The 13290-nt window shown below is 40.3% G+C and overlaps 1 protein-coding gene across 3 annotated transcripts in view; it reads left to right on the top strand.

Moving 5' to 3' along the window:
• The window catches only part of kif1aa (kinesin family member 1Aa), a 37995-nt gene extending 29829 nt beyond the window's left edge, over nucleotides 1-8166 (top strand). The window contains exons 36-47 of one of the 3 annotated variants that reach the window (XM_071517600.1): nucleotides 4519-4542; nucleotides 4977-5091; nucleotides 5225-5358; nucleotides 5445-5506; nucleotides 5614-5759; nucleotides 5863-6051; nucleotides 6462-6533; nucleotides 6691-6812; nucleotides 7375-7518; nucleotides 7615-7807; nucleotides 7891-8009; nucleotides 8124-8166. In XM_071517600.1, the coding sequence (XP_071373701.1) occupies nucleotides 4519-4542; nucleotides 4977-5091; nucleotides 5225-5358; nucleotides 5445-5506; nucleotides 5614-5759; nucleotides 5863-6051; nucleotides 6462-6533; nucleotides 6691-6812; nucleotides 7375-7518; nucleotides 7615-7807; nucleotides 7891-8009; nucleotides 8124-8166 (1363 nt within the window). Of the gene's footprint in view, nucleotides 1-2296; nucleotides 2324-4518; nucleotides 4543-4976; nucleotides 5092-5224; nucleotides 5359-5444; nucleotides 5507-5613; nucleotides 5760-5862; nucleotides 6052-6461; nucleotides 6534-6690; nucleotides 6813-7374; nucleotides 7519-7614; nucleotides 7808-7890; nucleotides 8010-8123 lie in introns of all 3 variants that reach the window. The other 2 variants (XM_071517599.1, XM_071517601.1) reach the window with 2 other exon arrangements.
• The last annotated feature ends 5124 nt before the right edge of the window (nucleotides 8167-13290 follow it).

The following is a 13290-nucleotide window of genomic DNA, read 5'->3' as shown; positions in this document are numbered from 1 at the left end:
CAGGCCAGTGCATCTTTTGAACGTGTTCAACTTGCTTTTGAATTCATATGGTTGCCGGGAATTCAAATCAGAAATGTATAGTGCCCATGGATATGCTTTTTTACTCTAAGCTCTCAGCAGTTTGGCTGAATATGGAAACCACTCTATAGTTATGGTTTTGTTTTAACAACAGTGTCGTCTGAGGACCCCCACTCCAGAATCCTACTGCTACTGTTGTTAAAGTGACAGCTCCTGCACTGGAACATGGCACACAGGCAAATGCATGGCACAAGAGGCACAACTTGAATGTTATAACAAACCACAGCAATTTCTTTTGTGTTATTATTTTGGTTTAGGATTTTAACCCCCAAAATTATGAACTTCCACTCCTTTGTCCCTGCAACGTTTGCACGAATCTAGTGTCATCAGTGAAGATGCAGGAGGTCACATATACAAGAAATCCAGAGTGACCGTCAACAAAACCAATGTGAATTAGAATTCACATTATAACTTTTTTTACTTAAAGTTATCACGTCAATAGTTAAATTGCTGGCTGTGCGACCCTCCGTGGTGTTAATCTGTGCTTTGGATGTTTGATTGTCCTCATCGCACCTCCATGTTGCATCTCACCCTGTGAATCACCTCACCTCTTACCTGTCACCTTCTCTCAGACATGATTAGATCTACTAACCCCAGGAATGACCTGCTGATAGATTTCAAGAACCATGCCACTAACTTTTACCAAGCACCCTCATTTTACTGTATCTCACTCACCTACAGTATATACAGACCTTCACCTGCACATCAAGAATTGTTAGCACCTCATTATAAAATGAAACATGCATGTCTCTAACTTATACAATGGCTGGTATAAATGCTACTAGTATGACTAACAAACCTTAAAGTATTCATATTTCTGGTCACTACAATGTCGTACATTGGACATACAACATTACGTCATCTCTCTATTGAGGCCCTTGATTAACCACTAAAAAGTCACAATGTATATCAGTGATGACTATGACTGTTTCACTAGCTCTGCCTCGCAGTTTAACAGTCTCTAGATATATTAGAACCATTACACTGTAGAAAATAATGGACAAAATGACTGTGACATTACACATCACCTGGAAGTGGGGTTTCTGGGCGCGTTGTATTTTTGGAGTTTCCAGAGTAGAGTAAAAGCATGGAGCAGGTGGAGCCAGGGTGACGCTCACAACTGACCCAAGGAAATGGCAGCTCATATTGCCTTCTATGGTCATAAAGCAGAGCCATTTTCATTGCTAAGAACAGGATTATGCACACACACACCCTTACACGCCTTAATATTCAAACAAATATCTTCCTACTGACACAATTGTTTAAAAAAAAAAGAAAAAAAAAGCTATTGTGACTATAACTTCTTGTAGGAAAAAAAAATATTTCTACATAGATGGTCCCACTGACTTATATTGAGGTGGGCAGAGTTTTAAGTTGTTCTGCAGTCAGCCAGTAGAGGGCAATAGAAGAACCGTTTGTCCCAGGACGTCTGCGCTGGCCTCAAAAGCCAATGGCCCCTTAACCAGAACTCCTCTCTTGGCTACTGTCATGTTAAATAGTTAGGTGTCCTTGCATGGGATATACAGTATCCTGTCATTTCAAAACCACTATTCACTGTGCATTGGTATGTCCCTTAACACCTAACCTCACTCGCCATTAACATCACCAATATACAGTGGCACCATAACTATAGAATATTAGCATAATATCAGATGTTTTTACAGTATATTTACACTGAATTAGTTCATTAATGTATAACAGTGTTGCTCTCCTGTTGCTATCAAATGACCAAAATAATTATGTTTCCCAATTATTATGTGGAAGGCTATTATATGTCAACTGTAATGTCCAGCTGTTTCTCAAAATTTTGCTTATTTACATTATTATTATTTTGTGACCTTCCCCCATGGCTCATTGCTTGATCACGCTGCTTTCCTGATACCCTGCCCCTCTCCAAAAGCCCTAACAATCCCATTCCCTGGATTTACTTACATTTCTAAAGGACCCAAAGGCTGCAGGCAGCACTGTCCAGTGGCCTTGCTGGACCGGCCTTTCTTTGACCATGGTGCTGCACTCTTAGGGCTCCCAACCCTTAAATGCTCGTCCTGTTATGACCTCAGTGGCTCAGGGTGGGTTGTTTAGGGCGCAGCACCAGGTCAGGGTGTGGTCCAGTGTGGCCTCTGGTCAGTCTTGCAGAGGCTAACATCAAGGTATATATGGATGCTAACATTTTTCTCCCTCCAGTCCACTAACAGAATGTTGTTTTTTGTTTTTGCAGACAGTTTCTTGATTCGGACATGCCTAGGTATATTATTTTGCCTCTCCTCTCATGCTCTTGAGTTACATAAACGCCTCATCATTTAAAGTTTTTCTATACTCTGTCATTCCTAGTCAACCTCTAGTCACCTAGTGAGTTAGTTCCTTTTCTCCCATTGTGCCATTATTGTCTGTCATCTCATCTCTGCCTCTGTGTTTTCTCTCCCTCATGAAAAGTGGGGGATATGGTTCTGCATGTCCCTTGTTCTCTTGCTGCGCTGGGTGTGTGTTTGAGCTGTTGTCGGGCTGAGGTTGGTGGTGGACAGGGACTGCATGGCTCGCTTTGCTTCATATGGGCTGCCTTTGGCTGTGTCTCTGCTGGAGGTGTCGTGGGGCCAGTATCTCACTTTCTGTTTCCACTTCAGCAATTGCTGCAGGAACTAGCCATAAGGCAGACTCCAGAAACTGTAGAATCAATCTTTGGTCACTCTTGCATTCCTCTTTACCATGCTATACTATCAGCCAGTACCAGAAAATTTGGGAAATGTTGCCACCATAACAAATAAATGATGTGCCTTTCTCATCTGTCCATCTCTCCTAGTAAATCTTTGATAATGATGAAAATGATTTACTCACAGATACATGGTTCATTGTAAAAGGCAGCAAAGTCATATGATACATCATTTTACATGAGTCAGAGGGTTGGAACTGAATGCACCAAGTATGAATTGAGGCATGAGTGCTACTTACCATGAGAGGGCAGTAGTGATTCATTATTACAGCACATGTAGTTCATTTAGAACAGCGGGCAGAGATGCACCTTGTTTGTAGCAAAAGCATTCATAAACCCCTGAAATCTAAATGAAATGAAACTATCAATTCCAGGTTGCAGGTTGTCCTTTTTCCACCTTCCTCTGTCCACTCTATTTGATATTTTCATAGTGTTGGCCTATGCAAGAAACACTGATACTCCCTTCTGATTTCTGTGTCATTGATTTGTATTCTTGGATACAGTTCAGTCAGTGACCTTTCCTCCCAAGAGACAGTCCTTCCCATCACAGCTCCAGAACATTTCTGAGCAACAGGAACACTAGTCATCCACCATTACTCAAGTGCTGTTTGTACGGAACACATCATTTACAGTACCTTCTTTGGCAAGGTGTTTAAGTCCAGCCATTAAAATGTAATCCATGGAACCATTACCTCACCAGTAGCACTTTCCCCAGAATCACTGCAATGTTGTGAATATTTTTAAATCTTACTTATACCTTAATGATACCCAGCCAAACGGCAGAAACAAACGGTTCCTCACATGTTATGCCAGCAGCATGACTTCAATCCTGGCTTCTATATTTTTAAGGGGGTAGTAAAAAGAAAAGAGAAGCACATGTAAGTGCAGTTCAAAGAGGAAATTGCTTCCTTGTAGTGTGAGCGAACAGGCTTCTACTACTGAGAGAGTAGTGTGTGCGTGTGTACTCATACACGCGCGTGTGTGTGTGTTGCGTATGTGTTTGACATATGTGTGTGCAAGTATGCTTTGTAAAGCAATTTGTTGAAAGGGAGACGCCATCTCCCTGCTGAAGTATCTCCTTTACTGACACAGAGCACCGCTGGGCTCCCATTACTTTAGAGTCAACTCAGTACATTGCTGTTTGCTTCCTTCTGGGTGACACGTTGTTCACTTTCCCACAAGGTCACTTCAGTCCAAGGCCAATGGGCCCAACATCTGAACCTCATGAAGAGCCCATTCAGCCTGTTTTTATGACTTACAGAAACATTAGTTTCCTTTTACAATTCTTGCTTGGATTATCTTTTTCTTTTTTTTTTTAGATTTAAGGCCATACTGGGCTGTGGGCCAGAAGAATAACTGGTTTCAATGTGTGATTATTCACTCAGGGGAAATGGGAAAATCTCGTATGTTAACGTATGGGGTAAATCATAGAGCAGCAACAGATAGCAGCATTGAGGAATGGTCATGTGCTGCTATTTGACCTTTTCAATGGTAGAGGAGAATGAGAGATAGCATTGAGTGGATTAGGATCTTCTACAGGATTGCTCAACTGTTTTTTATGGGCAAGATATACTGTCCATGATAGTGTTTACATAAGACATACTGCAGAAAAGTTTACATTATGAAATAGCAGTTTAAAAGAAAACAAGCCATCCCAGCCACACAGCTCACAACCACAACATTCTTCCTGACTCTCACTTTTTATTGTTTTGCTGATTTCTTCTTTCTCACAGCATTTCCTTGGGAGTTGATCATAGGTATTTCACAGCCCTGTCCCTCATTTTGTCTGTCAGTCTCTCATCCCCCTCCTTCTGTTCAGTACTAATAGTCATCTCCGCTCTTCTTGCTTTTCTGTGGTGTTTTATATAAAGCAGAACATCAACTCAAGCGTCCTGTTGCATGCAAATAATTTCATTATCACTTTTGTCGTTTTGACAACTTCAGGAATACCCACCACAAGGTGCACATACTGTACTGTACATTTCCTACAGTAAATTGATTATAAAAACTTATTTCCAAATCATGGCATTATGTTCTCAGTGTATATAATCAAACTATATTTCTGTATGTTAAGTATTGGCCGGATTTACACTGAGTTTTATGTAACCATTTTGGTTAGATTGAGGGTCTTTAGCATGAGGTTTCATGGCTAATTTATTTTCTTGGCCTCCTCTTCCATTGACCACTTCAGGATCTTCTACCGCTTTGAGGCAGCCTGGGACAGCTCCATGCACAACTCCCTGCTGCTAAACCGAGTCACCCCATATGGGGAGAAGATCTACATGACGCTCTCAGCCTACTTGGAGGTACAGTGCCTGCGTTCGTGGGAAGCTGAGCTGAGCCCCTTAGGCCTTAAATAGCTCTTGCGGTATCAGAGGTGATGTGTGAAGCACTGTGGAGGGATGATGTTGAAAATCCCTCCTGCTTTATCAATTGCAGATGGAGAACTGCACCCAGCCCACAGTCATAACCAAAGATATCTGCATGGTATTTTACTCCCGGGACACCAAGCTCCCTGCCTCCCGCTCTATCCGCAACCTTTTTGGCACGGGAAGCTTGAGAGCAGCCGAGGGGTGAGTTAAAAATTGCAAACTAGGGAAACATTATCATAAAACACATGAATCCTCTCTATTGTTATGGGGCTCTGTTCTCTTTCTAGAAACCGTGTCACTGGAGTGTATGAGGTCAGCCTGTGTCACCTGGCAGATGCAGGAAGCCCAGGTAAGAGTTAGAACAGAGTCACCACTTTGCATTTCTAGCATTTAGGTACGCACCTCTTGCTCTCTGTTGCTCTCTGAGATACTGATCCTCCGCCTGTTCCACCCCAGGTATGCAGAGGAGACGCAGGCGGGTGCTGGACACCTCAGTGGCCTACGTCCGTGGGGAGGAGAACCTGGCTGGGTGGAGGCCCCGTAGTGACAGCCTCATTCTGGACCACCAGTGGGAGCTGGAGAAACTCAGCCTTCTTCAAGACGTAGGGGACATAAGTTCTTTCACAGCACCACATACAGTAACACTCATAGCCTGATGCTGTTGTCTATTGGTGATGGTTGTGATATTTTCTCCGATTCTCTCAGGTGGAGAAGACCAGACATTACCTCCTGTTGAGGGAGAAACTGGAGTCCACCCTGCTTATCGGCCAGGAGTCGCTGCTGTCCTGTGTGACTGAGGAGCTGAGTGACTCCCCTCAGCCCTCTGAGGTCAACCCCGACCCCAGTCCCAGCTCTGACATCCCCACTGAGAGGCAGAGGGAGTTAGCTGCCAAGGTCAGCCGCCACTACTTACTGAATAATGAGTTTCAGTTTTGAAATATGTTACTCTAATGCACTCACTAGTGTATTTTATAGCCAGAAACAAGAGAGATGAGTTTGTTCTGCCCTCTGATCTGTGATGTCACATCAAGTGAATGTTGTACTTTGCACACATTCAGAAAGTCTCCTATTCATAGTACTCCCATGATGTCACATGTATTTCCTACTAATATGGTACCATATACACAGGTCATTATGTTTACCTGTTATTTTCCTACCAAGATGACCGTGTGATGATTAATTATATTTGGAGCAGCTCAAATCTACACATTGTTCTGATATCACAGATCAGATTGTAGTTCCCTGATTTATTGATGATATGATTCTCTGATCTAAAGCTCTGCCTGTCCTTTTTACACTCACAGTGTTTGCGGCTGCTCACTCATTCCTTCAACAGAGAGTACAACCATGTGTGTGTCAGCGCCAGTGAGAGCAAGGTAGTGCTTGACATGCTTAAATTTACATATGAAGAAACTGCGATAAGTGTCTGCTGATTGCTTTCCCTAGCTTTTACACACAGTCTGAGCCTGTGTGTGTGTGTGTGTGTGTGTGTGTGTGTGTGTGTGTGTGTGTGTGTGTGTGTGTGTGTTACAGCTCTCAGAGATGTCTGTCACAATGCTGAGGGACTCCACCTCAACCTCTGCCCTCAACACAATGACACCCTCCTCAACATGCCCTTCCTTGGTTGAGGGTTACTATGGCAATGCTGATCTCAGGTCAGTCCTGAGACATACCTGTACGTTTGATGTCATGTAATAATTGCCATAATTTTTATGTCCCTCCACCTACATGGTATGCAGGTGTGCAGTGTGTGTAGACACATTCTTGTGAACACAATAACTCAAGATTAACACATGATAGAAACTTCATACTTACACCGCAGGTTCCTTCTACACAGTAGATGATCGAACTAGATTCTCTAGTTCTTGAAACTAGTATAACTCTTTAATGCTTAAGGATACAGAGTTCATATTAATAGTAACCATGTGTTATGTGATGACAAGTATGTTGACATAGAAAATTGCTAATGAATGCATTAATTAGCTTCATTAATGACCTAATTAGCGTAACTGGTTATGTTTAATACATTATTTTGATTATGGCAAGACATTTGGCACCTCAAGTGCTTGTTGCTACAATATACTGTATAATAGCCTTTATTATGTGAAGTATCAGGATTAGCCAAATGATGACTAAAACAGACTGCATGTTTGTTACTTTAAATAATTAAGTAGTGAGATGACATCAAACAAAACCTTTTTTCTTTTTGTACCGCAGACCCCCTACGCCTCGCTCTCGTGCTATCAGCCCTAATCCTGACTCCCAGCAGGATGGAGAGGCCAAGAAGTCACCCAATGGAGCCCCAGAACCCAAGCCCCGGGTCCGCAAATTTGTTCCCGACATCCAGGAGATCCGAGTCAGGTGAGCACCTCTGCACATGAAAAAAGACCTGTAAAATGTGGTGACATGTTTTTTCTTGGTCTCATCTGTGGTGATATTCCACCTCTGTTTTGGCAGCCCCATTGTGTCAAAGAAGGGCTACTTGCATTTCTTGGAGCCACACACTAACGGATGGGTGAAGCGCTATGTGGTGGTGCGTCGGCCATACGTCTACATCTACAACACAGAGAGAGACACTGTGGAGCGGGCTATCCTCAACCTCTCCTCGGCCCAGGTGGAGTACAGTGAGGACCAGCAGGCCATGCTGAAGGTTAGTGATTTAAAATGCTCTTCTTATCGGTCAAAACGTCTGGTATCCCATAATAAGCTTCCAATTTCTGGCTTTCTCAATAGACCCCGAACACATTTGCTGTGTGCACAGAACATCGTGGCATATTGCTTCAGGCCAACAGTGACAAAGAGATGCATGATTGGCTGTATGCTTTTAACCCTCTCCTTGCTGGAACTATCAGGTAAAATACCAACTTCTCCATGACACAATACATCTTCCTTAGGTAAAAATAAGGAACTCATAACGGGAAAATGTTTTGTTGTTGCATGAATGATTTTCCTTTTCTGTCTCTCAGGTCAAAGCTGTCTAGAAGAAGAGCTGGGCAGATGAGGATGTGAAACAAGACTCTGAACAAATCTCATGAGAGAAAGTTGAACACAAAGACTAACCTGTATATAGATCCCTGTCCTTATATCTTCCCCTGTGCTGAGCCCCCTCCCCACCACCACTGTCACCACCGACCATCCTTTCCCTGTACATTCTCAGTTTATCACTAGTGTTCTCAAGACCCAAAGTCCCCATTTTGTGTCAGGCCTTTGCTGCGGTGTGAGTCTCATAGTCTGAAGAACCTCTTCAAAAGTTGTCACTGTACTGTTCTGGAATTTACGCATAGCTGGGGGAATGAAGAAAATGGAAGAAGTAGCAACAGTTTCTTATTTCAGATTACATTATGTATGGTAACGTAGTTGTTGTCAGTGACACATTGAGCCTTACACATTTACTCCTTAAAAATGCAGTGACGGTTATCATTAACTAAAGCTGCCATGTCAGTGAGGATCACATTATTACATTTGCATCTCAGCTGTCAAGTAAATATACAAAAGTGCAGATTCTTCTCTATTAACTCTACAACTATATACAATGTTTAAACTGGTTTGCATACAAAGTAAATCTAGAATATACATAGTTGCTGAAATAAAAAAATAATGGCAGTTGAGTGTATCTCTTTAGAACATTTCTCTTTTTCCTTGTGGTTCAGCCATGGAGCTGAATAGTTCTTCATGAATTCTGACACTGTATAATCTGCCTTTTATCCCTAAAACTTCTCAGAAATTTTAGCACACACAGCCTGGCAAGAGAAAGGGAATAGCACTCATAAAAAAAATACATGTTCCTCTGGTGTTTTGATAAGTCCATGTTGTTTTAGCTACTTGTAGGAGCTTTGAGGGTATCTATGGTCACACATTTAATAATCAAATATCATCACATTAATCCCAAATTTAATCTCATTCTCTACCTGAATTTTATTTGTATTAAAATGTGAAATATTTAGATATTTAACAGCTTTATTATTTATTTCTGCATGTATTTATTTACAAAGACATTTATATTTCTAAAGTAGTAGTACAGTGCAATTTCTGCACACTGCACTTTCTAATATGAGTTCCTTAAATGTTTTGATAACATAACCTTGTCCCCATGCAGTTATTGCTATTTAAACAATTTAATAACATGATATCCATTGGCCAGTTTCTTTGTGCTGAAGATTACTTGAATTATACTATCCCTTTTAAGATTAGGATAGTCATACCTGACCTTCGACCCAACTCCCCTACATTATATCTGACAAGGTAAATAAATTGTTAGGTAGAGAATATTGGTTAAGGTGGTCTGTGCATCAGCAGCTGCACAGAGCTTCCTTGTAGAGCGAGCAGAAGTATGTAAACTGTTCTTTGTAAGACAGAATAAGAAACTGGTTTTCTGAATGATATGTATATTGACTAAATGTAGTGCCTCTCTTTTCAACCATACTGTACAGTATGTCTCTGCACCAGTTGCTTTGAATCTACATCCTTCATGCTGCTATAACTTTGTTGTCTGCGAATCATATCATTGAAATCGCTGTCCTGCTTTTCATCATCATCATCTACTAACATATTCAGACAAATATGCAAAGGTTTAATTTATGTTAATGTTACATTCCTAGTATGACAATGAGTTGTTATATAATGTGGAATTTTCATAACATAGAGTAAATGTCATGTTTATACATACAAAACCATACTGATATTTCATGATTATCATGTCAGCCTTAGAAGTGTATGGCTATATTTGTCAAACAAATGAATATGCTTTCAAAGGAAAAATCAACCCGGTTGGCAGTGTCAAAGTGCAAGCTGCAAAGACTATAATCATGTCATAGCTGAGTTTTGGGTTGTTGGTTTTTGTTTTTTGTTTTTTTACTTCTTGAGCCCATCTTTAGTCCAAATTGCTACAGAGCATTCATGCACAATGGGATATTTTTCTGACCCAAGAAAATGACAATTTGAATCTGAAACTGAATCTGGTCTCAAAATGACCACTAAGATAGTTTGTGAGTTGGCTTTGGAGTTGGAGTGATGAGCATGCCTTAGGTCAGCCAGCCTAGAGAGCATGTTAGCAGTAATGACATTGCACTTACAGTATGGAAGCACTACTGAATCTCACAAATCAAAACAACTGTACTAGAACAATATCTCAAAGTGTGCATGGTTAAGCTCTATTACTCGAGACGGCAAATGCACAGTGAATCCAAATGTGGAATTGTTTGAATTGGCTACAGCACTTCAAAATGTTGTTAATTATGCTGCTGATATAATCCATACAGTACATTACACTACAAAAACCATATCTCCTGAGATTAGAAAGTATTCTCTGTGTGTTGCTATACTTTGTGGGCATCTAATGAAGAGATCCAAGTTTTTAATTGATTTTACAGCCCTCCAGGTATTGTAAAACTGTTAGGAGTTGTGGTTAATCAAAGAGCAAAATGTGTGTTAATGTCTTTCTTTTGTTGTGCACTTATTAGAGTCCAGCTGATCAATATTACGCTTAAAGTCTATCACAGAGATTCATAGCAGAGGTTGCAGTTGTATTCTATCCAGCTACATCATCATCATCATCGAGGGAAAGCCCCGCTGTACTGTACACTACACTGTGTCAAACACTGTCTGATTTCCTTTAACACCCAATATCATAGAATAGCACCACATGTGGGCCCCAGATTGCTCCAAAACAGGTTTATTTTAAATTGAACCTTACCTTGACCTTTATATCGAGAGTTTTCTTATTTTTATTCTGATGGATTGGGCCTTGTAATGTCACATTTGACTAAATCAGCCAACCAAAGTTTTGTTGGTGCAACACAGAAGTTTCACACTGAATGTAAATTAATATTTAAATTAATGGCTCTACTGGGGTGGTTGTGTTGCCCTATCTACTGGTGTCACTGTCCGGTTCCTTATTGATTGTAGGTAGGCTATTACCATGGAACCATACGGTGGATGTGGGACATACCTGTATTAATCCATCCAATGTGTCAGGAGGAGTTTGGTTCATTATGGCCCAATTAGGCATTGCATCTTATATACAGTGATGCTGTAGATTATGTTACTGTCACACACTGTCAATATGACGTAATGCCTTCACAAAACATTTTTTTTTATCTATCCCCTTTTAATGAACATCATTTCAATTTTTGTGCTTCCACACCTAATCAGAATTTATTCTTTTTCTCGCACCATCAAATCGCACCAGTACATTTCTATTTTTTCTTCATATTATTTTGCATTGTATATAAACCTGATTGCTGTGAACAGTGTATTATAAAGTTGTACCCATTTACGAAATCTGAAATGGGCAGTAGTTCAGTCAGTGTCTCTATTTGAGTGTTGGAGTTTAGCGTCAAATGTTTGTGTACACTAAACACATTGTCATATATTAAATAAACATGGAAATTATGCAGCACAAACTGATGTACTAGTCCTATTTATAGAGTCTACTGCATGTGTACCAATTAACCAAATGTTTCCTTTCATACTGTACATTTTGTGCTTGGTGCCCTTGCCTGCCTTATACTAAATTTTATAGAACCTCCTTATTTTACAACCCCTACAACAACCAAACCAATGAATAGCCATAAATTAACACATTTGGTCCTGAAAATCAGATTTGGCTTAGGGGACAGTTCTTCATGCAATGCCTGAGAGACCAGGTGAAACTGGAACACATGGTTTGGCTCTCTGGTAATCATCATAAAAGCCTCAGCAGTAAGGCTAAATGAACGTGAGTCATAGGAGAGCCACTTGGTGAAGTCAACGCACATCATCATCATCATGGTTTAACTTATGCTAATCGAGGATGAAGAGGATGAACTCAATTGACATTTGTGGAAGCCAAATTTTGCAGACAGATCTCTCGAGAAAGGCTCTCATCAAAGGACTGAAAAGGATAAAGATAAAACTTTTTCATATTTTACCCACATGGGGCTCAACTTTTTCCACATAATCTTTATGCTCAATTCATCCCTACCCTGGAGTGGTTTGAGCCTAAGCACCAATGTTGTGTCTTACCTCTGAAACTGTATTAGCAGTTACATCAGAAAATAATTTCATTTTCACGGATGCCCAACAATCTCAAGCATAGATCACAATTATGATTTGAAATAGCCTCAATACATTTATTTTGCTGTAGTAGCATAAAATGTAAAAAGTGTCTCAGACAAATATTTCCCATTCTCCCCTGTCCTTTAACATTAATTTGTATCAACTGTGAGAAAGCACACTTTGGTTGTCTATTTATTAAACTGAATAAACATTCACTGCATATTTCTTGCATATTCTTGCAGTGTCCAATTGCAGATAGGTGTGAGTTTGTTTGTGTATAGTATGGTATATGATGTAGTATATGATGTCTATGTAGTAGTATGTATATGATGTATATGTAGTATGATGTAGTAGCCTAGGTACATGACATGTATATGATGGGCTTTATTTATATTAAGGACTATATAAATAAACATGACTAGACTAGACTAGACAATTCTGGAGACAAATAAATACATTTTCATCTTCCTTCCTGATGCAACAATAAAGCATTGAACCAAAGCTTCCTGGCTGTGGTAGCAGTATCTGGAGTTGCCATGTCCGGCTATTACACGCGTCTTTGGAATTGTTTATCATTTCAAAGTCTCATGAATATGATGGAGTTACAAGTTCGCGGCTTCTTTCCAAAATATTCTTGCTCTTAAGCTTGTTTGTATTGGCTGCCAAATACATAACAATGCGACAAAAAATAATAGCTGTCAATCATTTCCATCTGCTGCAGTATCCTTAATGTAACACCATTAACGCAATTACTTTAAGGCTCTTCGGCATGATAAAAATCTTGATTTTTGCGGGACATTCTTACATTTTGACTATTGTCCTGCCGTTGCATCCCTCAGAGGAGGTGGACTATTTTCATCAGTCACAATCAGAAATGTGCACCCAGGGACTTCAGTCTACCTAAGTAACAAAAGGACTACATACAATATACAGTTTATCATGTCTGTGAAGTGTTTTGTCCATGCCTTAGGACGATAAAGAGAGAAAAGCAGCTTCTTTGATTTTCACGTATGTAAGTGAAGTGGTAGAGTCGCTTGGGGCTTCTTATAACGGCTTAAATTGCATATTTCCCTTTGCGATATTTGGCAACCCTGTGTA

The sequence above is a fragment of the Centroberyx affinis genome, unplaced genomic scaffold (genome assembly GCF_046629955.1).
Source record: "Centroberyx affinis isolate AG114_WGS23_722 - 3 ecotype Tasmania unplaced genomic scaffold, CSIRO-AGI_Caff_v1 ptg000503l_1, whole genome shotgun sequence".
In the NCBI taxonomy this organism is placed as follows: Eukaryota; Metazoa; Chordata; class Actinopteri; order Beryciformes; family Berycidae; genus Centroberyx; species Centroberyx affinis.
Note: the sequence above shows the minus strand (reverse complement) of the source record. Positions and strands in the feature narration are given on the sequence as shown.